We start from the raw sequence: 27,873 nt of genomic DNA on the forward strand, positions 1-27,873 counted from the left end.
AGGGTGTGGTCAGGCTGTGACTGACAGTCGTGTCGACCAATCACCTCCGTCTTGGGCAGCTGGCCTTGCTGAAAGTGGACCGCCCTTTCCCTTTATAAAGAGGGAGGTTCCTCAGCCTGCTGCCCTAATGTCAATTCACAAATGCACTGCGTGTGCTCAGGATAGCTAGTTAGAAATTTTGTTAGGCAGAAATTGTAGTTCAGGTAGAACTCTATTTCTAAAAACTTTAAGTTGGTAGCTGCTAGGTGTGCCTCAGGAAGCCACTGTGTGCACACTAGCTTATTGTGGGCAGTCTAGAACAGGAGTGCTGTCTAGACTGAGTCCTTGTGCGGCTGCTCTGACCTACATAGGCCACTGTGATTGAACAGAGCGAACTAGGGTGTGTAGAGGGCTGGCAGTGGCGTCTAACTGTCAGACCCTGTTCACACCAGTACGCTTCTGTGGTCCAGAGCCCAGCGGGCTCCTTGGGTTTCTTTTTTTTTTTTTAATAAACCCAGCAAACACTAAGCAGGAGATTATGAGGGCATGGGCTAGCATCTTTGTGGTTTCAGGGGTGAGGAAGGAGCGGATTCGATGGATGTTCTTGAGTTGGAGGTGGCAGGAGGTGTTGAGGGTTTGAACATGCGAAGGATAGGTCAGAGTCCAGGATTATCCCAAGGCAGCAGACCATGCGTAAGCATTGTTCTATTAACGTTATTTTTTTTTTATGTAGACTGTGAGCCCCATTGTTATGGTCAGCAGGATTTATTTAAAAAAAAAACTAAAAAAAACTGAAAAACCCTGCGGAGCCCTCTGGGCTACTGACTGCTAAAAACCTGATGTGAACAGTGTCTGACAGTTGATGTCACTACCAGCTAAATTAAACAACCAGGTTTTCTCTGTTACCAATCACAGAGTCCTGTGCAGTCAGAGCAGCCGCACAAATAAACAAACGGCTAGCCTGAACTCCAGGACTAGCCAGAGACCAAGTAAACCCTGTGTGTGGTTGTTCCAACCACTCAACCCCTAATGCAGATTACTGCCAAACAAACTCCCAGTGTGAACACTGGCTGAGGGGAGAAGCTAGCTAAGGCCAACTGAGATTCTACCACACACCATACAAGGCAGCATGCTGCACAACTACAAATGGCATTGCTGTCTCTGGGGATATTTACTAACTAGGGCCAACTAATAATACTCTGGCTGGAACCCACACACACAACCTTTCAGGTATCAGATTTGGTTTGATTTTAGAGCGCCAGGCATCCAGACCAGCCCCCTTATATAGGCAAGGGGCGGTCACCAGCAAATAAGCCCCACTGCCCAATCCGAGCATCCATTGGTCGACACCCATGTCGATCAACCAGTCGACCCCGCCCGGCTGTTGCAAGGCAGATTAACCCTTGCAACCCTGGTCTGTGCAGAGGAACAGATAGCGATGCCCAGATCATGGCCACAGTTACTGCACAATCCTAACACCCATATAGAGATCACAATGTACTTTGGCTGCTCAAAAAGTGGTAGGGGAGTCTTCTTCTGTGGCCCAGATGTCAAGACCCGCTACTCAAGCATCTGTACAGAGCTGTTTACAGAAGATGACATCCACAGAGGACGTGGAGGCGTATCTACATGTCTTTGCCTCTGACTATCTTCAGGGTTTGCTGCTGCTACCATTGAGCCTACCTCCCCCAATATACGTCTATATATATGTATATATCTGCAACAAAATAAGGATGTAATTTGACAAAAAAAAAAAAAAAACTACTGTACATACTTTACACTTATTTTTTTATGTGTTTTGGACACTTTATAACAATTTCTTACTATACAAAACTGTGAGATGCCGCCAACACCACTTTGAGCTTTTAACGTTATTTAAAAAACAAAAATGTCCATTTTGCATATTTACCGTACATTATTTTTGGAGTGATTTTTTGTTTTTTTGTTTATTTGATATTTTCATCCATATCTTATTCCTTCTTACATTTGTGTTCCAGGAAGGTTCATTGGCTGAGAAATGGTTACATGTTGGTGATCTGTTGAAGGTTATTTCCCTCTCCCCATAGCATAGGTACAGTCCTATGAAAAAGTTTGGGCACCCCTATTAATCTTAATCATTTTTAGTTCTAAATATTTTGGTGTTTGCAACAGCCATTTCAGTTTGATATATCTAATAACTGATGAACACAGTAATATTTCAGGATTGAAATGAGGTTTATTGTACTAACAGAAAATGTGCAATATGCATTAAACCAAAATTTGACTGGTGCAAAAGTATGGGCACCTCAACAGAAAAGTGACATTAATATTTAGTAGATCCTCCTTTTGCAAAGATAACAGCCTCTAGTCGCTTCCTGTAGCTTTTAATCAGTTCCTGGATCCTGGATAAAGGTATTTTGGACCATTCCTCTTTACAAAACAATTCAAGTTCAGTTAAGTTTGATGGTCGCCGAGCATGGACAGCCCGCTCTCAAATGATCTGAAAACAAAGATTGTTCAACATAGTTGTTCAGGGGAAGGATACAAAAAGTTGTCTCAGAGATTTAACCTGTCAGTTTCCACTGTGAGGAACATAGTAAGGAAATGGAAGACCACAGGGACAGTTCTTGTTAAGCCCAGAAGTGGCAGGCCAAGAAAAATATCAGAAAGGCAGAGAAGAAGAATGGTGAGAACAGTCAAGGACAATCCACAGACCACCTCCAAAGAGCTGCAGCATCATCTTGCTGCAGATGGTGTCACTGTGCATCGGTCAGCAATACAGCGCACTTTGCACAAGGAGAAGCTGTATGGGAGAGTGATGAGAAAGAAGCCGTTTCTGCACGCACGCCACAAATAGAGTCGCCTGAGGTATGAAAAAGCACATTTGGACAAGCCAGCTTCATTTTGGAAGAAGGTCCTGTGGACTGATGAAACAAAGATTGAGTTGTTTGGTCATACAAAAAGGCGTTATGCATGGCGTCCAAAAAAAGCAGCATTCCAAGAAAAACACTTGCAACCCACTGTAAAATTTGGTGGAGGTTCCATCATGCTTTGTGGCTGTGTGGCCAATGCCGGCACCGGGAATCTTGTTAAAGTTGAGGGTCGCATGGATTCCACTCAGTATCAGCAGATTCTTGAGAATAATGTTCAAGAATCAGTGACGAAGTTGAAGTTACGCCGGGGATGGATATTTCAGCAAAACAATGATCCAAAACACCGCTCCAAATCCTCAGGCATTCATGCAGAGGAACAATTACAATGTTCTGGAATGGCCATTCCAGTCCCCAGACCTGAATGTCATTGAACATCTGTGGGATGATTTGAAGCGGGCTGTCCATGCTCGGCGACCATCTAACTTAACTGAACTTGAATTGTTTGTCCAAAATACCTTCATCCAGGATCCAGGAACTGATTAAAAGCTACAGGAAGCGACTAGAGGCTGTTATCTTTGCAAAAGGAGGATCTACTAAATATTAATGTCACTTTTCTGTTGAGGTGCCCATACTTTTGCACCGGTCAAATTTTGGTTTAATGCATATTGAGCATTTTCTGTTAGTACAATAAACCTCATTTCAATCCTGAAATATTACTGTGTCCATCAGTTATTAGATATATCAAACTGAAATGGCTGCTGCAAACATCAAAATATTTAGAACTAAAAATGATTAAGATTAATAGGGGTGCCCAAACTTTTTCATAGGACTGTATATCCTCAGTGATATCTGTAACATTAGGGATAGTTTACAAGATAAGCCTCTTAGAATGTACTTCCTTTATTGCTTTCCTAATATCTGTATTCCTTAGACTGTATATAATGGGGTTCATCAAAGGAGTAAACACAGTATATAGCAGGGAGAGGATCTTACTCATGGTGAGTGTTTGTCCTTTTGTTGGGACGATATAAACACTGAATATGGTCCAGTAGAATATGGAGACCACAATGAGGTGGGAGCTACAGGTGGAGAAGGCTTTCTGTCTACCAGTACTGGATGGGATCTTTAAGACTGCCCGAACAATATACGTATAAGACATTACAATGACCATGGTTGGGATTATCACAAGAGGAAAGCCTATTATGTAAATCTCTAACCGAAGAATGAAGGTGTCATAACAGGCGAGTTCTATTAATGGGAGAAGGTCACAAAAGTAATGGTCAATGTTATTGGAACCACAAAAGTTTAGATTTGCTGTTGTTAGTAAATGCATCAAACTAGTACAAAATCCAAACAACCAACACAAGAAGGCAAATATCACACATAATGCAGAAGTCATGATAGAAGTGTAACGGAGAGGATTACAGATGGCCACATATCTGTCATAAGACATCACAGCGAGGAGAAAACATTCTAGAGTTTCTGTTGCACCGACCAAATAAAGTTGAGTGATACAGCCAATAAAAGTAATGGCCGTCCCATTATTCAGTAGGATGTGGAGCAGGTTGGGGACAATATCTGTGGTCAACAAGATGTCACTGATGGAGAGTTGTGAGATGAAGAAGTACATTGGGGTGTGGAGGATCTTGCTGGTGGACACCAGGGTGATGATCAGGAGGTTCCCACATATTGTCCCACAGTAAATCACAAAGAAAAGACAGAAGAGGAAAATTCTTAAATCTTGACGAATTTGAAATCCCAGGAGAAAAAACTTGGTGACCTCAGTCAGATTGTTCTCCTACGTGTAGAACAGATACCAGATTTATTAGGACAAAACAGACACTGATCTATTTTTACTAAAGCTAGAGTAATTGAAATTTAGGATCTGATCGTAGAAATATGTTACAAGCTAAACACGTAAACACAATTGTTGAAAGGAAAACCCACAATCATCACAGAAATAACTTGAATCTGAAAAAAGTAATAAATAAAAATTGTTGACTAGCCACAAAACTTCCTATAGACATCTAACTTTTTGGCAAGGCACATCAGCTCTATGTTCACAAATGGAAAAATGAAACCTATCTTGAGAAGAAGACTGTCCCTACTGTGACACATGGAGGAACTCTTTTATGTCCCTACTGTGACACATGGAGGAGGCGCTGTTATGTTCTGGGGCTGCTTTGCTGTATCTGGTACAGGTGTCTTGAATCTGTGCAGGGTACAATGAAATCTCAAGACTATCAAGGGATTCTAGAGAGAAATGTGCTGCCCAGTGTCAGAAAGCTTGGTCTCAGTCACAGGTCCTGGGTCTTGCAACAGGATAATGACCCAAAACACACAACTAAAAACACCCAAGAATGGCTAAGAGGAAAACATTGGACTATTCTGAAGTGGCTTCTATGGGCCCTGACATCTTCTACTGTCCATGTAATGTCTGCTGAATACAAATACTCTAAGCAGAACTTACCTGCCCGTGACAAAAGTAAAAGACCTAGAAAGCATCAGCAGTTGTGACTACCAGATCTTAAAAATGGTCTTCAAAGTACATGCAGTATGCTCCATTGACAATCTCTCCATTCTCCTATATTTGACATGACATGTGGGTGCAGTTTGGGATCATCTTTTAAAGTGATAGGCCTGTTACACAAGAATCTTATAATAGTATTATAGTGGAAAATTGTTCCTCTACTAATTGCTATATAGAAGGATGTCCACATTATACCAGTGCATGGCAATTTGTTTATTGACCTGGAATGAAGGATCACATACCAATTCATAGTGTCATGTGAAATGTGTATCCTGTTGTGTATATGATATGTGTATCGGGTTATCGCTCGTCATCTAGTCTAGGGCTTGGTTTGGTTCTAAATCCTGGCTCTGACACTTATGACCTGTCTGTGACTGTGTTAGTTTTGTAGCCTCAGACTTTGCCCCCAGTACCTTTCCCTATTTTCTGCTTATGCCCTAGTTTCCTGATTTGTGGCTTACTCTCCTGGTTACCCTTCTCCTGCTGATTTGGCATTATCTGTGACCTCCTGGACTGGACCTTGGTCTGGACTTCTGATTTTTCTCTGCTATTGCTTTGGCAAATGTCAAAGTCTCCTAGTTTTCACCTCAGATTGTATAATAGTCTCTCCGTCCACCCTATTTCTTCTGGTTTGGTTCTCAGCCTCCAAGTCAACCTTGTTCTGGGGTTGCAAGCTGGGTTCTGAGCAGCAAAGTCCATTCTGCCTTGTGTCAGCTACCGACTATGTATTAGAAAATGTAATTAGAAAATAGCAATTACATTACCTTATGAGAATTGTTTTTGTTAGGGAATTGCTAGGACAGCAATTCCCCAGTAACTGTTTGAACCCTGGGACAGGACACAAGAGACAGTGAGCCCTAAGCTGAAGCCCCCAACTGTCCCTTCCTATTGCCAGGCCCTATCCTACGTAATAGGGGGCAACCATGAAGACGCTCCCTTCCTGTATAGGTGAAACACAAAATGCAGACAAGACGAACAACAACAAAGAGAGGTCAGCTAGCCAAGGGTCAGTAAACAGTCGAGCGATGCAGTGCCAAATTGGAGTCCAAAGAATAGTCAGTAGAGAAAGCCAAAGGTCAAGGATTAGAATACAAGCAAAAATAGTGACAGTAAGGAGCAGGTACGCACAAGGCAATAGCAAGCACTGGTGTGAACGAGAGCCAAGGCTAAATAGGGAGGAAGAACCCGCCCATGGAATTGACATGAAGGCAGGCTGTCAATCACAGGGCAAGGCCAGATTAACCATTAGAGGAGCAGAGAAAACTGAAGGTGAAGGAGATGGGTGTGGTGGAAAAATCAATTACCAAGGTGAAAGAATAGGGCAGTGTTCAGACAGTGCAGGAAAAAACCAACGGAATAAATCACAACCGAACACATCTCCTGCGCCGCAGAATGCAGCTGGATGATGACGCCAAAGCCCGGACGGGCAAAGATGTTACATGTTTAGGCTACAATTCCATCACCAGTCATGGCACGGTCAAACATAGGACCAGAACAGTTGACGTAGGATGACACAGGACACCTGATATTGATGGACTATATTCTAATTTGTGTGAAATGGACTGTCTACAGAATACCTGCCCATAACAAGGATTAAAAACCTCAAGACTCCTTTTCCAGGTATAGGATTTCTGATATCCAATGCTTTATATATGAAGAGTTTACAATAATTCAGCAAGATTGAGTTTGAGCACCAGACATCATCTCCAAAGCGAAGGCTTGTGGGAATGGTCAGGTTACAAAAAAATCAACAAAGGACTGTCCTGATCTACAGGAAATTTAAAAAAAAAAGTACAAAATATGGCAAATATTGGCAAAAAGCAAAAGTTGTCCAAAAACAAGGACCTCAGTCTGCGGAAATAGGAAGAATCCAAAGATAAATCATAAATATCAGATAATAAGATGAATAAGAAGATACATGGTCATGTGAACACCCTGACACCCAAAGCAATGAGGCTGCAACTACAAGCAAAAGGAAGCGCTAAAGATCAGGGGGAGGATTCTGAGTAAAGACAATTCCAGAATGTGCATAGAGAAACATCTGATGGAAGTAACCAAACTTACTGTATAGGATATTCATTCAACACAATATGACAACAAACTAACAAAAACCTTGAAAGTCTACAATTCCCTCCAACCTCTACTGGGTGGTCACACATAGACATCAATAAGATAGTTACTAGATCACTTTGTGATAACGGCACAAAAACCATGTTGTGTTCAGAAAAGCTGCCTAACTTCTAAAACACATAACTCTACATGTGCAGCCAAGAGGACAGGCAAGTAAGGAAAAATCTGTATATTACGCAAGGTGGTAAAATGACCAGTAATCCATCTGACCGCAAAGATGATATCGAATTTATAAGAATCTCCTGTTATACAAAGAGTCCTGCTATACAAAGGGTCACAAAATGGTCTTTTATTTACCACTGTACGTTGAACCCAGATCTGACATACAATGCTTGGCTGGAGGGTCCAACAAATCCTCACGGCAAATCCCTGGTAAATCCCTGGTTAGTCCCTGTATAAGTGACTGGCTGGTTAGTAGCGCCTCTCTATAGCACAGAGTATGTAGCAATATGTCATATGTGTATGGACTCTAAGGATCTCAGCTCTCGTATATAGGAACTACCGTGATGTTACATCTTATTGGTTGTGTGTACTGGCAGCTAGCATGTCCATGTCTGGTACCAAATACTGAGTGTGTAATATCTGAAAAATAACCAACAATATGAACAGTCCTGAAGTGACTCTGAGGCTCTCAACCTCCCAGCGATGCGTATAATCTGAGGTCTAATGATCCAAAGAAATGGAAGAGCCTACAATATTCTCTCTACACCGACAGCAAGACCTGTTTTATCCAAATGATTAAAAACAAAATAGAATGTTTAACACATTTCCTTCTCTTTGTTACCTTATTATATTAGTACAGTCTGGATGTGATAATTATAAGACCATTCCCACCTTATAGAACAGCTTGTATCAGACTCTGAGATTCTACACAATCAGGTTCATTCACTTTGTTGCAAAAACAAAAATACAAATTTAGTGATAAATTACCGAGACCGTTCAGGACACCTTGTACATTACACATCAGTGATCACAATTTACCTTAAATACAAGAAATGAATGAAACATTTCACCTTTTAGACATGACTATATTCTGGCCAGCAGAGATCTTTAGGATACTTTCCTGTGCTTGTTACATAATGTGTTCCATGTTATTACTCACATCAGATAGTTTTTTGCTCCTGACATTCATCTTTCAGATTTCTTGTCTTCTCGATGTTCTCAGTTCCTTGGAGGAATTGATGGTAATGTCAGCCGGCAGCACAGTCAGCGTCCATGGCCAAGTGAAGCCACGTGAAGCAATATCTGGGCTTATTTATGTATAACATGTCAGTAAGACGCCAGGTAGGATCACTCCCAGGGGATCTGTGCAATGGAGAAAAATTAAAATAAATCATTTAGAGATTTACAGGCTCGGATCTATTATTACGAAGAATCTGTAAAACAAAGTTTAGTTCTACAAAAAGTAAAGTGTGATTTATTATTATTATTATTATTATTATTATTATTATTATTATTATTATTATTATTATTATTATTATTATTATTATTATTATTCTATTACTATTTATTATTATTATTATTCAGTTTATTATTATTATTATTATTATTCAGTTTATTATTCTGAATAATAATAATAATAATAATAATAATAATAAATAATAATAATAATAATATCCCTTGAGTTATTACCATTTATTCTATGGTTCCATACTTCCATGAAAGGGTTTTATATACAAACTACAAATATAATAAACACAAACCTAACCAGACAATTAAAGGAATACAGGTAGAAGAGACAAGCTCTTCCACAAGGACTTACAATCCATAATGGAAGGTAGGGGGATAACATAGATGAGGGTTAGTGGTAAAGAACCAGAGTTACTGTGTGCGGTTTGTTATGAGGCTTGACAGTGACACATGGACAGTATGTAAGGGGGACAATAAAGATGGTAAAACCCATTTTGACTACAGACCGAGCTCAGTGGTAGGGAAGGCGAGACTCAAGCTTTGGGAGCAGCCCGGGTCTATGGTTATTAAAACTAATTTACGGTTTATGAAACTTAATCTAAGATCTGTTTCTCACATCATACAATAAGTATTGTCTTTATAAACTCTTTCACCATGTTCCACTAAACCCCTACACCTATACTGTATACAACCTCTAGACCCATACACTGCCATGGTGATGCTGGACAACTGCAGCTCTTCTTCCGTTTGCTTGGTCGAGTTCTGGAATTCCTATAAACAGGTCATCAGCTCACACATATTTGCTGGCTATTATGACTTTGTCCTTGCTAAGCTTCCTACTTGTGCTTATTGTATTTTTCTTACCGACTTCTGAGTGTTGGCTTTTCTTGTGACTACTCTTTTGGATTGTGATTTGGTACTCCTTTGTTTCTATGGCTTTCACCCTTGACTTGCAGACTCCTCTTCTCTGTTGTGTTGCCTTGTCCTGTCTGCCTTTAGTTTTTACACTAATATAGAGAAGGGACTGTGATGATGAGATGATTGAGATGATGTCAATGTAGTAAAGGGTAGTTATCAATCCAAGGTTCCCATGTTGAGTAGAAGACTTTACCCAAGAGCAATCAAAGGGCCAGCAATTTCTTGTATAAACAGTTGGAGGACACATCATCAATAGAGATGAGCGAACAGTGAAATATTTGAGATTCAATATTCGTTTCGAGTAGAGCCTCAATATTCAACTGCTCATTCGAATATTGAATCCCATTATAGTCTATGGGAAAAAATGCTCGTTTCAGGGGAAACCACTATCCGACTAAAGGAGATTGACCAAGTCCACGAGTAGCAGGAGGAGAGCGTTTAGGAGGTGCGCTGTGCAGTTATTATAGTCTATGGGATCTGTGTGCTTTAACTGCACAGCGCTTGCAGTTGCGCTGATAAAAAGTAAGCTCCCCCGTAACCACAAGGTGCCAACTCTCCCAACTAGCAAAGACGAGCCTGCGGCAAATCAATGCTGGTTCTGCAGCTGGCAGCTTGCTGTTACGAGGGAGCTGATTTTTTTGTCATAGGAATGCATTGACCAGTGTTGATTGGCCAGTGTACAGCATTCGGCCAATCAACGCTGGTTCTACCGGAGGCTCGTCTGTGAGGAGGCGGAGTCTAAGATCAGACCACAATGGAGACTGCTGTGGTCCGATCTTAGTCTTCCCCTCCTCACAGACGAGCCATTACAGTGCAAGGTCAGCGCTCAGGGCCTCCCTGGTCAGATATATGATTGGATAGATGATGACACAGATAGGTAGTGGCCAACTTGCTGCATAGCATGCCTCTATAGTAGTTCAGTTTGTATTCTCTCTTAGCGGATTTTAAAAAAAAGGCCCCCATTTTTCTGACTCCACCCTTGATTCATGTTTAAGCTGCCACCCTCTTCTTAAAATGAAGACCCTTCATCACCCAGCTTTCAACTGCGATTGCCTACATCATCATCCACTAATGCCTGCAGATCATTGATGTCCTCCTGAACAGTCTCTGAGCCAGAAGCTTGACTGCTCGCAACATTAGCTCCCACGCCACTCTCTTCTTTGCTAATTGCCCACCTACCAGAGTAAGTGGCGGATGTTTCCTCCACATCTTGGCTGGGCACTAGCTGCTATTTGTCCTGTAGTGGGTCTTCCTCAGTGTGTATTGAAGCTGAGCCCACAAAATAAAGTACTTCTCTAGCTAAGGAAACAGAAAAGGACAGAGTCAAGTTCAGAAGACCTGAGTGTACAGGGCCTGGAAAGGTAAGCAACACTGTTTTTTTAAGTTTGTGTACCCCCCCTCCCTCCCCCCCCCTGGTCTCCAATTATTATACTACTTACTTATTTCCCAATTATTATACTATTCAATTCAATTATTAATTCCTCACCCAGGAAACTACCAAGATGCTCGTCCAGGCCCTCATAATCTCCCGCCTAGACTACTGCAACACCCTTCTCCATGGACTCCCAGCTAACACCCTCGCCCCCCTCCAGTCCACCCTAAACTGCGCTGCTCCCTTAATCCACCTCACCCCCCAATCTTCATCGGCTGCTCCCCTCTGCCAGTCCCTCCACTGGCTACCTATAGCCCAGCGAATTGAGTTCAAGCTACTAACGCTAACATACAAAGCCATCAACAACCTGGCCCCTCCAAATATCTCTGACCTCATCTCCCGCTACCTGCCCACAAGTAACCTCAGATCCTCCAACGACCTCCTTCTCCGCTCTGCCCTCATCCGCTCCTCACACAACCGTCTCCAAGATTTCTCTCGTGCCTCCCCCATACTCTGGAACTCCTTACCACGACACATAAGACTGATCCCCACAATCACAGGATTCAAGAAGACGCTGAAGACTCCCCTATTCAGGAAGGCCTACAACCTCCAATAACACTATCACCGCACTGTCATCGGTACAGTCTCCCCCTCTCCTTCTGTCTCTACCCCCTTCCCTCATAGATTGTAAGCCCTCGCGGGCAGGGCCCTCTACCCCACCGTGCCAGTCCGTCATTGTTAGTATTGTATCTACCTGTATATTCTGTGTATTGTGTGTAACCCCCAAATGTAAAGCACCATGGAATTAATGGTGATATATAAATAAATAAATAATAATAATAATAATAATAATTATACTCTGGGGTCTTTTAAGACCACAGAGTATAATAATTGTTCACGGGTGCCCTTACTGGGAGATTATACTTTGTGCAGGGGCAACTATGAGGCATAATACTGTGTGCAGGGGCCATTATGGGTCATAATATTGTGTGCAGGGGCCACTATGGGGCATAATACGTTTCCCCCTAAAGTGTTTTCCCAATTTAACCATAGACTGTACTGCAAAATGGCCTTTAATTTTACTTGGAACAGAATGGCCTTTAAAAAGGCATGATGGATGAGCTGAGTGCAGATATCAGTGGATGATAATTCACAGTTGTTTGCTGTAAAAGTCTTGTTGTGTTCCACCTTGTACACACAGGTATGAGTATTACACAGCAGTATAGCGGTAGTGAGCGTTGCAATGTGTATTAAGATTCTGTTAATAATGCCGCAACCACCCCAAATTCTTCTTTGATTTCCTCCCTATACTTTCCCTACAATCCTCTTTCTCTGAACTACTATCTGTTTTCTTTTTTTTTTTTGTAGATTGTGAGCCCACATAGAGCTCACAATGTACATTTTTTCCCTATCAGTATATCTTTTTGGAATATGGGATGGAAATCCATGCAAACATGGGGTTCTACTATCTGTTTTCTATCACTGTCCCGAGCTCCTGCTGATGTCTGTCCCTGCAGTAAGAGCGATGTGAAATGACTGCACCTAAAATGGCCGCTGGTTTTTATATGGCAGAGACATCACAGGGGTAGCTGGCTGCTGATTAGCTGCACGCTTGGCATTATGGATGATCCTGAGTTCCCAGAGTTCCCTGCCCCTTGTCCTAACATGTGCAGCGGCCATTTTATTTTAAAAAAAAAATGAGATTTGATGCATCCGGATTCTTGGCAAATCGAAGATTTCCACTTCTGCAGAATCATTTCGCTCATTTCTAATTATTATTAGAGATGAGCGAATTTTATAAATTTATAAACATAATACAATAATCCCAAAACTTAGTAGATGAGTGACCTGATACAAATAGTAAAGAGGATCCTGACCAGAAGCGCTTACAATCTATATTGAGAATGGCTGAAAACAACAAGTGAGGCTTAGTTACCTTCATTTCATGATATAGTGGCAACAGGGTTACTGTGGGTTTTATTCTATGAAGTGACAGTATTAGAGACGAACAAACCTTTCAATATTTGGTTAGGGCTCCTAGGAACCTATCTATAAAACATAGTGTAGAACACTCTTAGGGCTCCTAGGAACCTATCTATAAAACATAGTGTAGAATACTCTTAGGGTTCCAGGAACCTATCTATAATACATAGTGTAGAATACTCTTAGGGCTCCTAGGAACCTATCTATAAAACATAGTGTAGAATACTCTTAGGACTCCTAGGAACCTATCTATAATACATAGTGTAGAATACTCTTAGGGCTCCTAGGAACCTATCTATAAAACATAGTGTAGAATACTCTTAGGACTCCTAGGAACCTATCTATAAAACATAGTGTAGAATACTCTTAGGACTCCTAGGAACCTATCTATAATACATAGTGTAGAATACTCTTAGGACTCCTAGGAACCTATCTATAAAACATAGTGTAGAATACTCTTAGGGTTCCAGGAACCTATTTATAATACATAGTGTAGAATACTCTTAGGGCTCCTAGGAACCTATCTATAAAACATAGTGTAGAATACTCTTAGGGCTCCTAGGAACCTATCTATAAAACATAGTGTAGAATACTCTTAGGGCTCCTAGGAACCTATCTATAAAACATAGTGTAGAACACTCTTAGGACTCCTAGGAACCTATCTATAAAACATAGTGTAGAACACTCTTAGGACTCCTAGGAACCTATCTATAAAACATAGTGTAGGACACTGTCAGGGCTCCTAGGAACCTATCTATAAAACATAGTGTAGAATACTCTTAGGACTCCTAGGAACCTATCTATAAAACATAGTGTAGAACACTCTTAGGGCTCCTAGGAACCTATCTATAAAACATAGTGTAGAATACTCTTAGGGCTCCTAGTATCCTATATACCATATTTATGCTGATCCGTAAAGAACCAAAGGACCGCGCTCACATATTCTTTCTATGTTTTGTGTTTTTAAACAGTTTATGCACTTGATAAAGGGCATTTAAGCCCGAAACACGGTGAGTCTGTCTTGTGCACTTCAGTTTTCTCTTAATAAATTCTTTGACCTGTGAGCGCGATACTTTGGTTCTTTACGGTTTTTCCACACCTGGTCCATTCCCTTTGGTGTTCTTGTGACGTGCGGCTCCCTCCACCTAGTCATCATTCTTTTAAACGTAACTGTGAACGAGTTCACAGTCACATTAGGTGAGAGGCCAATCAGGTCTTTTTGTCACGTGTGGTTTTCTATCAATTACCACAGAATATTTATGATTATCTACACTATGAGTGTGCTCGGTGTCTACTTTTCCTTCTATATTTATGTTGATGACACGCAATTATAAACAATGCTGCTGAGCCCCTGACCCTGGAAGTAAGGTTTCCGTTCCCAGGAGGAGACCAGAATCCCCACAGACTCTTGTGGAGGTTCTGTCCCTTCACCATTGAGTATGGGAGAGCTATACAGTGCAGACAGCAGTGCACTCAGTGCAGCGGAAGCTCCAGCCTGGAATAATAGCATATTATTCATTTATGAAGAGTCGTTTATAACCGGAGGTACACTTCAATAAAAAAAAGATTTAAAACAGAGAAGTAGAAAGTGTCTTAAATGGTCATGTATGACAATCTGAGTGCTCCTATGACTCTGTCTGACATCTTTCTAGCCAGTGCGAGTCTCTGATAGACAGACAGAATTATACTCAGTCCCCTATCTTCATCATGATGTCAGGTTCAATCACAGACCTCATGCTGCTGATATCATTGAAGAGGTCAGAACATGCCTAAAGAGCCAAACCGTCAGCTGCGGCAGAGCCAAGAAGAGCTGAGCAAGACTGTTAGGACTGTTTTGCACATCTCTTGGGCATGTTGGGGACAAAATCTGGGGTCACCAAAATGTCACTGATGGAGAGTTGTGAGATGAAGAAGTACATTGGGGTGTGGAGGATCTTACTGGTGGACACCAGGGTGATGATCAGGAGGTTCCCACATATTGTTCCTCAGTAAACCACCAGGAAAAGGCAAGGAAACTCTACAATTGTGACCAGTTTGAAAACCTATGAAGAAAACCTCATTGACCACAGTCAGATTGTTCCCCTGTGTAGAAAAAAAATGTTAAACTCCCCAACCCAACGATTTAGATTAAGTATTCTGCATAATTTTTGAACGGACACAAAGTTCTGCATGTCCGACTTTACTCTCCGTCCAAATGAGTGGAAACACGGTGGAGAGGCTGTTTTAAAAACCCATTGAAGGGGGCCACACGGTGGCTCCGTGGTTAGCACTGTAGCCTTGCAGCGCTGGGTCCTGGTGTTCAAATCCTGCCAAAGGCAAAAAACCATCTGCAAGGAGTTTGTATGTTCTCCCCGTGTTTGCATGGATTTCCATCCCATGTTCCAAAAAGACATACTGATAGGGAAAAAAATGTACATTGTGAGCTCTATGTGGGGATCACAATCTACAAAAAAAAACAAACAAAAAAAAAACATTGAAGTTAAGGGGCTTTAAATGGAAATGTGGTGTCATCCCTCCCGGCATGATGGTGCCATCCCCATTGGGTTATGCATATTATGGAACCTTCCTCTACTGTATTTTCTTATAGTACTTATTGTTTGGTATATTTTAGATTCTATCATACTTTAGTTTCAAATGTATTTATTGAATGGAAATATAAGTACCGTGAAAAAAAAAACAGTGCATATAACCAATAAGACTTAGAAGGCACAATATATATAAGCAATACTAAAAGAAAATGAGTTATAGAACATCTGTAGGTATTGCTAAACCTTAATAGATAATCTAAGGAGAATAAGGCAAAATAGGCTAAAAAAAAAAAAGGGGAGGGGGAAACCACTGCCAGGAGGGGAGCAATAGGGTCATGGGGCTGTATACAGAGATTATAACTAGATAATCCCATTATGTTGGCTCTATTGACCCAAGGCGACCACACTTCATCAATGTATCCAAGTATCCAGTATGTCAGTATTAAACTTTTCACAGCGCCAATGCGTCTATTGACACCAAAAATAGAAAGTCTTGGTGTTCTCCATTTGCAGGCTTTATGGATTCTAAAAGATATTAACCACTCCCGGACCGCCCATAGACTATATACATCTGGGAAGTGGTTGCCTAGTTCTGACAGGACGTACCTGTACGTCCAGTCAGAACACAGCAGCTGCACGGAGATCGTGCAGCTGCTTTCAATAGGAGCCGGCTGTAACTTCAGCCGGAGCTCCTAGAGAGAAGACAGGGCAGATTTATTACCTCCCCTGCCTTCTCGATCGCTGTGTATACAGCGCTCAATGAGCACTGTATACACAGCTATGGACGCAGCCATAATTCAGCTGCCCTCTGACCCGGCGGACACGTGATTCGCCGGGAGCAGAATCTTACCAGAGCTGCTGGGTCCTAGAGGACCCAGATCAGCTCAGTAAGCTGTATATACAGCGTGCAGGAGGTTGGATTTCTCCTGCAACTGGGGTTAAATGTAGCAGCCCCAGTTATAGGAGAAATCAGCCTCAAGTACAAAAAAAATAAGTGATTAGATGTCCCCAAAGGTCTCTTATCACCTTATGGGGACGCAATCTGGAAAAAAAATAAAAATAAAAATATAATAAAAAAGTTTAAAAAAATGTAAATAAAATAATAATAAAAAATAAATAAATAATACGCTAATAAAACGCCGTTATTAAAGGTTATAGCCCCACCCCCGACGACACCATACAAAATAAAAATTACCGTAACAGAGAGGAAAAACTATATTATAAAGTTTTTCAGTGACACTTTGTGTTATTAAATAAATAAATAAATAAATTTAAAAAAAATTGAAAACCAGACACAATTTCCCTCCTATTTTGTTTATATTTTCATGGCTATAAAAAAAATTAAAACACATTTGAAAATAAAAATAACATAAAAATAAAGTCGTATGTGTCCCCGAAAAAAGACGCAAAAATTAGTTGACTGAGACATGCGGGAAAAATTTTACAGACCTCAAAACCGCACATACATAATAAACCTAAAATGTGTCTGGTCCTGGAGCACAAATTGGACCGGTACAGAAGTGGTTAAAAGATATTGGGATAGTTTGTATTGTGTAGAGATGAGTGAGCAGAATACTACGGTATTCGAAATACTCGTACTCGATCGAGTACCACTCGCTGTTCAAATGTAAAAGTTTGATGCAGAACCAGCATTGATTGGCCGAATGCTATACAGTTGGCCAATCAATGCATTTATGCACGGCCGCAAACTAGCGCGGCGCATACGCTCCCCGCTCCCATTGAAATGAATGGGAGCGTGTACGGCACGCAAAGGGTCACGCGGCGTACACGTGCCAAATCTCGCGGCACGTTACGCCGTGTGAATGCTCCCATAGAGTATAATAGGATTCAATATTCGATTTGAGTAGTCAAATATTGCGGGGCTACTTGAAACGAATATCGAACATTTTACTGTTCGCTCATCTCTAGTATTGTGCATATCTAAGGTTCAAAGTTATCAACAGGGAAAAAGGGGGAAGGGAAGATCACGGCCTCGCAGAAACAATCCAAAAATGCAATGAAATCTTAGACAATACAGAGATTGTAATTCAGTTACTGACCCGGACATATGGCTCCCAACTGGTGGACTAAGCGCACGGACATGTCATTCCTCCGGCATGGAACATGTAACTGCATATGTTGGTGCGGTAAAAACTGACGTCCAGCGCGTCCTCGTTGAATAAAAATATATCTTCCTATATTGGTTTCCAAAAAACTTTAAAATATGATAGTCACAGACACATGGTGGTATAGCGTGGTGTGATAGATCCAACGCTATCTGACGTGTTTCGAGAGTATGTCTCTCTTAGTCATGCTGGCTAGTGTTGGATCTATCACACCACGCTATACCACCATGTGTCTGTGACTATCATATTTTAAAGTTTTTTGGAAACCAATATAGGAAGATATATTTTTATTCAACGAGGACGCGCTGGACGTCAGTTTTTACCGCACCAACATATCTAAAGTTGGCTGGTTTGAGGCCAAGTAAAAAAAAAACGATGAAGTTAGTGTCAGGACTTTCCTTAAAAGTCGCTGTACCATCCTGTGGATGGATAGCCTAAAGAGGCGAACCAAGGGGCAAGTGTTAGGGAAGTGCCAGACAGCAGTTCCCCAGTGCTGTAGATGAACCCTGGAGGAAGGGGCACAAGAGACAGTGAGCCCTGGTCTGAAGCCCCTCACTGTCTCTTCCTGCTTGCCTAGTCCTATCCTATGTAATAGGCGATAACTGGATGACAGGCCCTTCCTAAATATGTGAGACACAAAATGTGGACAAGACAAACAGCAACAAGGGAGGTCAGCTAGCCAGGGGTCAGTCACAGTCGAGCAATAGAGTGTCAAAATCGATATCCAAAAGAGTAGTAAATAGGGAAAGCCAGAGGTCAAGAATCAGAATAAAAGAAATAACAGCGAGAGAAAAGCCAGTACGCACAAGGCAATAGCAGGCACTAATGTGAATGAGAACCACGAATAAACAGGGAGGAAGAACCTGCCCTGGACTTGATTGGAAGCCCGGCTGTCAATCACAGGGCAAGACTAGAATTAACCACTTCATGAATAGAAGTAAACAAGATGCAGGAGATAAATGTGGTGGAAATTCAATTACAGAACTAGAGCCATGTTCACACAGTGCAACCAAAAACTTTAAGCAAGGAATCAAACTGCACACGTCTCCTGCACCGCAGCATTTGAGCAGAGGGCAGAATAGTGACCCGAGATGTTACAGCAGGTCCATGAAATATGGAGAGCATCTCCATTAATATTACAATCTCTGAATCACAGAGGTGTGACCGCATGGTAGATACAATGTAGTATAGCAGGAAACATACTGTATACTGTACGTTATATGCAGAATTTTCAATTTTCAGATGATTCAATAATTGTGACCTGCTGGCTAACTTTGCTAATTAATGTGCAACGGTCATGCCAGTAAGTCAGAGTCATGGTGGTCTCCAAGGCCCTTTCCGAGGCTGTCATAGAATCTAATATATCAACAGGAGGTTGGGCATTCAATTCACTGTATATGACGGAAGGGGAACCTCTGTCCGTAGCCCTATAGAGACACATTATGTCAATGTTAGTAGCAACAATTATAGGATCAATTGTGTTTAACATTCTCAAGAAATAGAAAACCTGAAAGATTCAGAACGCCCCAGATGAGGGTGAAGTATGGGTATAGGTGAAGTATTCCTTGGTGAAGACTTGTTTGGCACAGAGAAAATTATTATGGAGCCTAAACGTGGGGATAGGCCAGGGGGAAAGATGGCACATGGGGGGCTTGGATTATTCAGCTGGTTGTCCCTGTATGGGAGAAAATACCACATTAATAATATGTTGAAGAGTGACAATTTACAGAATTATCATTAGGTCTATTTATCGTCAAAAACACACAAAAAATATTTGAATAATCCAAAGATTAGACAATATTAAAACTTTTTCTTTATGGCTTTCTTAATGTCCTTATTCCTCAGACTGTATATAATGGGGTTGACAAAAGGAGTAAACACAATATATAGCAGGGAGAGGATCTTACTCATGGTGATGGTTTGTCCTTCTGTTGGGACGATATAAACACTGAATATAGTCCAGTAGAATATGGAGACCACAATGAGGTGGGAGCTACAGGTGGAGAAGGCTTTCTGTCTACCAGTACTGGATGGGATCCTTAAGACTGCCCGAACAATATAAGTATAAGACGCTACAATGATGGTGGTCGGAGTTAATAACATTGGAATACCTAGTATATAAATCTCCAACTGAGCAATGGAAGGGTCAGAACAGGAAAGTTCGATCAAGGGAATCAGGTCACAGAATACATGGTCAATAACAGCTTTGCTGTTGTTATGAAGTGCATCAAGCCAGTGGAGAATCCAAACAACCAACATATCATGGTTAATATCACACAATGGACTCTTGTCATTATAGAAGTATAGCGGAGGGGGTTACAGATGGCCACATATCTGTCATAGGACATCACTGTGAGGAGAAAACATTCTAAAGATTCACCAACACTGAAAAAATAAAGCTGAGTGATACAACCAAAGAAAGTAATGGTGGCCCCATTATTCAGTAGGACATGGAGCATGTTGGGGACAATATCTGTGGTTACTAAAATATCACTGATGGAGAGTTGTGAGATGAAGAAGTACATTGGGGTGTGGAGGATCTTACTGGTGGACACCAGGGTGATGATCAGGAGGTTCCCACATATTGTCCCACAGTAAATCACCAGGAGAAGACAGAAGAGAGAAATTCTTAAATGGTGAACAATTTGAAATCCTAACAGAAAAAACTCATTGACCTCCGTCAGATTCTTCTCCTGTGGGCAGAACAGATGGCAGATACATTTTCAGATTCTTACTATATTTTCTTGTTGCAGATACAAGTTAAGTATATTGGTATTTTAATAAATACAGAAATACAACAAAATAAAATGTCAAACCTTTAGAAAATATTCTTTTAACTTTAAATTACTTTTTTTTATTATATGAGTAGTTGCATTGTGTTTTTCTTTTTATACGTTGGTATTTTATTGATACATTTTATATGAGATAATTATAAAGTTATTATTAATTTAAAGAACAGATTCTATCACATCCTGTATACTGTAGAGGTAGTTATACACAATCATGTTCAAATGTTTTGTTACAAATAGATTAACATAAATGTATTAAAAAAAGTCAATATGAGATGTACATTAAATATTTACTATTAGAGTTGAGCGAGTAATATTCGATTGAGTAGGTATTTGAAATATTCATACTCGATCGAATACTACTAGCTATTTGCAGTTAATATTTGATTCAGAACCAGCGTTGATTGGCCGAATGCTATACAGTGTAGGTAGTATACAGTGTATAGCATTTGGCAAATCAACGCTGGTTCTGCAGCAGGCTTGTCTTTGCTAGTCGGGAGAGCTGGCAGCTTGATGTTACGAGGGATCTTACTTTTTATCAGCGCAACTGCAAGCGCTGTGCAGTTAAAGCACACGGACCCCATAGACTATAATGTAGTGCATGCACTTTAACTGCACAGCGCTCCTCCTAAACACTCTCCTCCTGCTACTCGTGGACTTAGTGACTCTCCTTTAGTCGAATAGTGGTTTACCCTGAAATGAACATTTTTTCCCATAGACTATAATGGGATTCGATATTCGATCGAGTAGTCGAATGTTTAGGCTCTACTCGAAACGAATATCAAATCTCAAATATTTCACTGTTTCATTTTCTTATAAATTATGAATTAATATGAGAAAATAAAAGAAAACATTTACAAAAATTTTCTTATCCCTGACAGATTAATCTTAAGTGTCTGAGATATTTTTGATGTATTACATAACGGTTTATCTACCAACACTCCTATCAGATATTTCTATGATCATAATATTCAGTTTCAGATTCATTTTCAGAAACACATAAAATATTGCACTAAAATTGCAAAAATAATTTCTTACAAGCTGTACATTAAATATCAACAACCAGATTTTTCTTCTAATTTCTGAAATAGAATATCACATAGGGATGACCTACCAACACTCACATCAGATATTTCTTTGATCACGGCATGGATCATCTGATTAGATTCTTTCCTCCCGGTTCTCTGGAGATATTGGTGATGTTACACGGCAGTGTAGTCGGTGTACATGGCCATAAAACAAATACATGTGAGGCATTAGCTGGTGATATTTATGTACAAAATGAAGGCAAGATGCTGAGTAGAATCACTCCAAGGAGATCTCTCATCATTTATTGGATAAGTCTCCAGTGTTCTGCTCAATGGAGGATAAGAAAAAAAATAAAAAATAAAAAACTTTTATGCTGTAAGATCTAAGAATAAGTACAACAAACTTTAGTTATTTTACAAAAAGTTTCCAGTTATCTCAAACTTCATTGAAAACTTATTACTACCATTCTCCTTCCAGCAGATTTGTCCTACATAGTGTAATATGGAATGTGACAGTGATTGGGCCTTGTCTAGAGGTACAGTCCTTTGCTAAGGAGGATGGTAACAGTCAACATACAAACATTTTAATTAGCATACTCCCCACCATGACACCAGCGGCATTCTCTTAGTAAAATGGTGGCGTTTGTTTTGCCTCCAGATGTATGATTGTGAAATAGGTCATTCTGCTCTTTTCCATATAAAACCAATGTTATGGGCTGCAAGTTAACAAAAAAAAAACAAACTTGTGGAGCCCAACTGGTTTCTGAGCCACAGAGCTACCCTGGAGTGAACAAAGCCTGACAGTTATCGATACTGCCAGGCGATTCCACCATCTGGGTGTCTTTGTTAACCTCACAGAGACAGCTCAGAGCAGCTGGTAAATAAATATAGTCTAGTCAGAACCTCTGAGCTAGACACAGACCAACTCAAAGTGTATGCTACCAGTGCAATAGTGAAACAAAGCAGCTTGCTGCCAGAGAACTAATGGTCTGATTCTATCTGAGGGGAAATTCTAACTAAGGCCTACTACAAAACAACAGCACTGGAACTATGCACACAACTCAACTCAGAATGAGGATCTGGAATGAGGCTAGGGCAGCGGGCTGAGCCACCTGCCTCCTTAAATAGGGAAAGGGCAGTCCCAACTAACCAGCCCAGCTGCCCACGCCGGGCGTACATTGGCTGACACCCTTATCAGTCAGACAACCAACCACGCCCAGCTGCTGCAAGTAAGTTAACACCTGCAAAGCAAGGCTGCCATCGAGTAGGAAAGGGTTACAGCTGGCATAGCACAACAACAGAAGAGCTTGCTGCAACCTGTCCCTTTGACCGCAGTTGTTGCACTGTTCTTTCACCCATCTTGGACAAGTTCCTTGCTTCTGGAGGAGATGTTGGAGCAGTACCAATTACTGACATAACGTAACACCCTTCTTTCAGTTCAGGCTGTGTATCAGGTTAACAGGATTTCTGAGCTACTGACCTGTATCAGACTAGGGAGCCGAGGACCCACCAGTAGAAATCATTCAGGAGGCCTACTATACAGCTCAATACAAATATTAATGGCTTCAACATTTGCAAATTTCTACAATTACACTAAGACACATTTTTTTCCAGTATTTACCTGCTGCCTGGCTTTTATCAGGGACTGACTCTGTCCTGTGGCCCTCTCAGTAGCCAGAAAACTCACTCTTGTCTTAGACCAGGTTGGTGATGGGGGCCCTGCAGTGACAGTAAGGAGACAGGACCAGGAGGGAGGATAGTTGTTACCCTGCCTGAGTCTGTAGATGTTATTTATAATAAACTGAGTAGTTTGATAAATATTCTAACAGTTTATTATATGGGGAGCATATAACATTATATGGGGAGCATGAGGTTTTGTACATTGTCACTCTTGCAGGTGTTGTGAGTCTTGGTTCCCACTAATCTCCTTAGGTCAGGAGCCCAGCAAAAAAGACGCCCCATACATGGGTGTATAAAAAAGTTATGGGCGTCAAATTTTGGATTTTTTAAGGGGATAAAATGTTAATAAAATATATACAGTTATTGTCAACGCCGGGTCATTTTGGCTTCACATTGAAGACTGTAAAAACAAAGCAATTAAAAAGTCACAGATACAGTTTTTCTCCAATTCCACCTCATTCTGAACTTTTTCCAGCTTCCCAGTACATCACACAGAATATTAAACGGTGCCATTATGAACTACAATTTGTCCCACAAACAAGGCTGCATGAATGGAAAAATAGAAAAGTTATGGGGAAGGTGGGGAGTCATCAATGAAAATCAAAAAAATGCCTGAGGTGGAAAATGGTTAAAGTCTAGAAGCGGGAGGGGTCATTAGTAGAGATGAGCGAGCAGTACTCGATCGAGTAGGTATTCGATCTAATACTACGGTATTCAAAATATTTGTACTCGATCGAGTACCACTCGCTGTTCGAATGTAAAAGTTCGATGCAAAACCAGCATTGATTGGCCGAATGCTATACAGTTGCCAATCAACGCTGGTTCTTCTCCTACCTTTAGAAGTCTTCTACGTGCAGCTTCCCCGCGGCGTCTTCCGGCTCTTCATTCACTCTGCCAGGCATCGGGCCTGGGCAGAGCCGACTGTGCATGTTCGCTAGTAGTGCGTGTATGCGCAGTTGGCTCTGCCCAGGCCCGATGCCTGGCAGAGTGAATGAAGAACCGGAAGATGCCGCAGGGACGCTGCACGGAGAAGACTTCTCGGAGGATCCAGCCCGACCCTCACTCGTGGACTTGATAAGTATAATTTGATCGAACGTTGTCTACCCCTGAAACGAGCATTTTCCCCCCATAGACTATAATGGGGTTCGACATTCGTTTCGAGTAGTCGAATATTGAGGGGCTACTCGAAACGAATATCGAACCTCGAATATTTTACTGTTCGCTCATCTCTAATCATTAGATATTTTAATGCCTAAATGTTTGACCTGTAAGACTAGAGCCATGCAATAGGAGAAATATGTTAAAGGGACCTTACTAACTCAAAGGGGGAGGGTGACATTCAAAACTTCTGATTTAGTGAAACTGATTTTATAAGTAGAAGGGTATCCACATTCTTCAAATAAACCTAAAATGTGTGGGAAAGCTTGGATTGGATTAGTAATAAAGGTTAATAAACCATCAGTATAAGCTGCAGTATTTTTTTTTTACAAATAACGAGCAGGAAGACCCAACTTCGCACGGGTATATCACATTTTTTGTTTGTGTAGTGGCCCCATAAAAATTCCAAGTTTTGCACTGGTGTATTTTGTATGTAATTTGTGTGTGTGTCCATAAGCGTCATGTGATCATGTGTATCTCAGTTTGGATATTGGTGAAAAACGTGCAATCGGTTATTATGGATACCTGGAGTAAAGCTGTGTGAATGTGAACTTGTGTAAAGTGTCATCAATAGAGATGAGCGAACAGTGTTCTATCGAACTCATGTTCGATCGGATATTAGGCTGTTCGGCATGTTCGAATCGAATCGAACACCGCGTGGTAAAGTGCGCCATTACTCGATTCCCCTCCCACCTTCCCTGGCGCCTTTTTTGCTCCAATAACAGCGCAGGGTAGGTGGGACAGGAACTACGACACCGGTGACGTTGAAAAAAGTAGGCAAAACCCATTGGCTGCCGAAAACATGTGACCTCTGATTTAAAAGAACAGCGACGCCCAGCTTCGCGTCATTCTGAGCTTGCAATTCACCGAGGACGGAGGTTTCCGTCCAGCTAGCTAGGGCTTAGATTCTGGGTAGGCAGGGACAGGCTAGGATAGGAAGGAGAAGACAACCAACAGCTCTTGTAAGAGCTAAATTCCAGGGAGAAGCTTGTCAGTGTAACGTGGCACTGACGGGCTCAATCGCCGCAACCCAGCTTTCCCAGGATCCTGAATGGAATACACTGTCAGTGTATTCCCGTATACCCGATATATACCCCGATACCCGTTCCAACGGTGTGCCCCCCCACCTTCACCCCAGAAATACCCTGCAAGTCCCCTAGCAATAGAATTGGGGCTATATACACCCACAATTTTTACTACTGGTATATAGTGCCATTGTCTGACTGGGAATTCAAAGAATATATTGGGAATACAAATACCCTCATTTCTTGCTACTGCCATATAGTGCCAGTGTCTGACTGGGAATTCAAAGAATATATTGGGGTTACGTGCACCCACAATTTTTACTACTGGTATACAGTGCCATTGTCTGACTGGGAATTCAAAGAATATATTGGGGTTATAAATACCCTCATTTCTTGCTACTGCCATATAGTGCCAGTTTCTGACTGGTAATTCAAAGAATATATTGGGGTTACGTGCACCCACAATTTTTACTACTGGTATACAGTGCCATTGTCTGACTGGGAATTCAAAGAATATATTGGGGTTACGTGCACCCACAATTTTTACTACTGGTATATAGTGCCATTGTCTGACTGGGAATTCAAAGAGTATATTGGGAATACAAATACCCTCATTTCTTGCTACTGCCATATAGTGCCAGTTTCTGACTGGGAATTCAAAGAATATATTGGGGTTACGTGCACCCACAATTTTTACTACTGGTATACAGTGCCATTGTCTGACTGGGAATTCAAAGAGTATATTGGGAATACAAATACCCTCATTTCTTGCTACTGCCATATAGTGCCAGTTTCTGACCGGGAATTCAAAGAATATATTGGGGTTACGTGCACCCACAATTTTTACTACTGGTATACAGTGCCATTGTCTGACTGGGAATTCAAAGAGTATATTGGGAATACAAATACCCTCATTTCTTGCTACTGCCATATAGTGCCAGTTTCTGACTGGGAATTCAAAGAATATATTGGGGTTACGTGCACCCACAATTTTTACTACTGGTATACAGTGCCATTGTCTGACTGGGAATTCAAAGAATATATTGGGAATACAAATACCCTCATTTCTTGCTACTGCCATATAGTGCCAGTTTCTGACTGGGAATTCAAAGAATATATTGGGGTTACGTGCACCCACAATTTTTACTACTGGTATACAGTGCCATTGTCTGACTGGGAATTCAAAGAGTATATTGGGAATACAAATACCCTCATTTCTTGCTACTGCCATATAGTGCCAGTGTCTGACTAGTAATTCAAAGAATATATTGGGGTTACGTGCACCCACAATTTTTACTACTGGTATACAGTGCCATTGTCTGACTGGGAATTCAAAGAATATATTGGGGTTATAAATACCCTCATTTCTTGCTACTGCCATATAGTGCCAGTTTCTGACTGGTAATTCAAAGAATATATTGGGGTTACGTGCACCCACAATTTTTACTACTGGTATACAGTGCCATTGTCTGACTGGGAATTCAAAGAATATATTGGGGTTACGTGCACCCACAATTTTTACTACTGGTATACAGTGCCATTGTCTGACTGGGAATTCAAAGAATATATTGGGGTTATAAATACCCTCATTTCTTGCTACTGCCATATAGTGCCAGTTTCTGACTGGTAATTCAAAGAATATATTGGGGTTACGTGCACCCACAATTTTTACTACTGGTATACAGTGCCATTGTCTGACTGGGAATTCAAAGAGTATATTGGGAATACAAATACCCTCATTTCTTGCTACTGCCATATAGTGCCAGTTTCTGACTGGGAATTCAAAGAATATATTGGGGTTACGTGCACCCACAATTTTTACTACTGGTATACAGTGCCATTGTCTGACTGGGAATTCAAAGAATATATTGGGGTTATAAATACCCTCATTTCTTGCTACTGCCATATAGTGCCAGTTTCTGACTGGGAATTCAAAGAATATATTGGGGTTACGTGCACCCACAATTTTTACTACTGGTATACAGTGCCATTGTCTGACTGGGAATTCAAAGAGTATATTGGGAATACAAATACCCTCATTTCTTGCTACTGCCATATAGTGCCAGTGTCTGACTGGGAATTCAAAGAATATATTGGGGTTACGTGCACCCACAATTTTTACTACTGGTATACAGTGCCAATTTCTAACTAGGAATTCAAAATGCGCAAGGCTCCCGGAAAGGGACGTGGACGAGGCCGTGGGCGAGGTCGGGGGAATGGTTCTGGGGAGCAAGGTAGCAGTGAAGCCACAGGGCGTCCCGTGCCTACTCCTGTTAGGCAGCAAGCATTGCGCCACTCCACAGTGCCAGGGTTGCTTGCCACATTAACTAAACTGCAGGGTACAAACCTTAGTAGGCCCGAGAAC

At 41.2% G+C, this 27,873-nt stretch overlaps 1 protein-coding gene, 1 long non-coding RNA gene and 1 pseudogene across 2 annotated transcripts in view; 1 reads left to right on the top strand and 2 right to left on the bottom strand.

Moving 5' to 3' along the window:
- LOC142202337 (uncharacterized) overlaps positions 1–27,873 on the top strand; it is a 652,408-nt gene that overhangs the window by 119,530 nt on the left and 505,005 nt on the right. The gene's annotated exons all lie outside the window — the stretch shown is intronic.
- Positions 3,700–11,028, bottom strand: LOC142202317 (olfactory receptor 1496-like). The gene is made up of 4 exons (XM_075272381.1): positions 10,999–11,028; positions 5,948–6,082; positions 5,302–5,325; positions 3,700–4,629 (listed from the first exon to the last, which is right to left on the bottom strand). Exons 1-4 carry the CDS (start codon positions 11,026–11,028, stop codon positions 3,700–3,702), a joined length of 1,119 nt encoding a protein of 372 aa, XP_075128482.1.
- On the bottom strand, positions 19,629–21,774 carry LOC142202318 (olfactory receptor 11L1-like; annotated as a pseudogene).

The sequence above is a fragment of the Leptodactylus fuscus genome, chromosome 5, assembly GCF_031893055.1.
Source record: "Leptodactylus fuscus isolate aLepFus1 chromosome 5, aLepFus1.hap2, whole genome shotgun sequence".
Taxonomy (NCBI): domain Eukaryota; kingdom Metazoa; phylum Chordata; class Amphibia; order Anura; family Leptodactylidae; genus Leptodactylus; species Leptodactylus fuscus.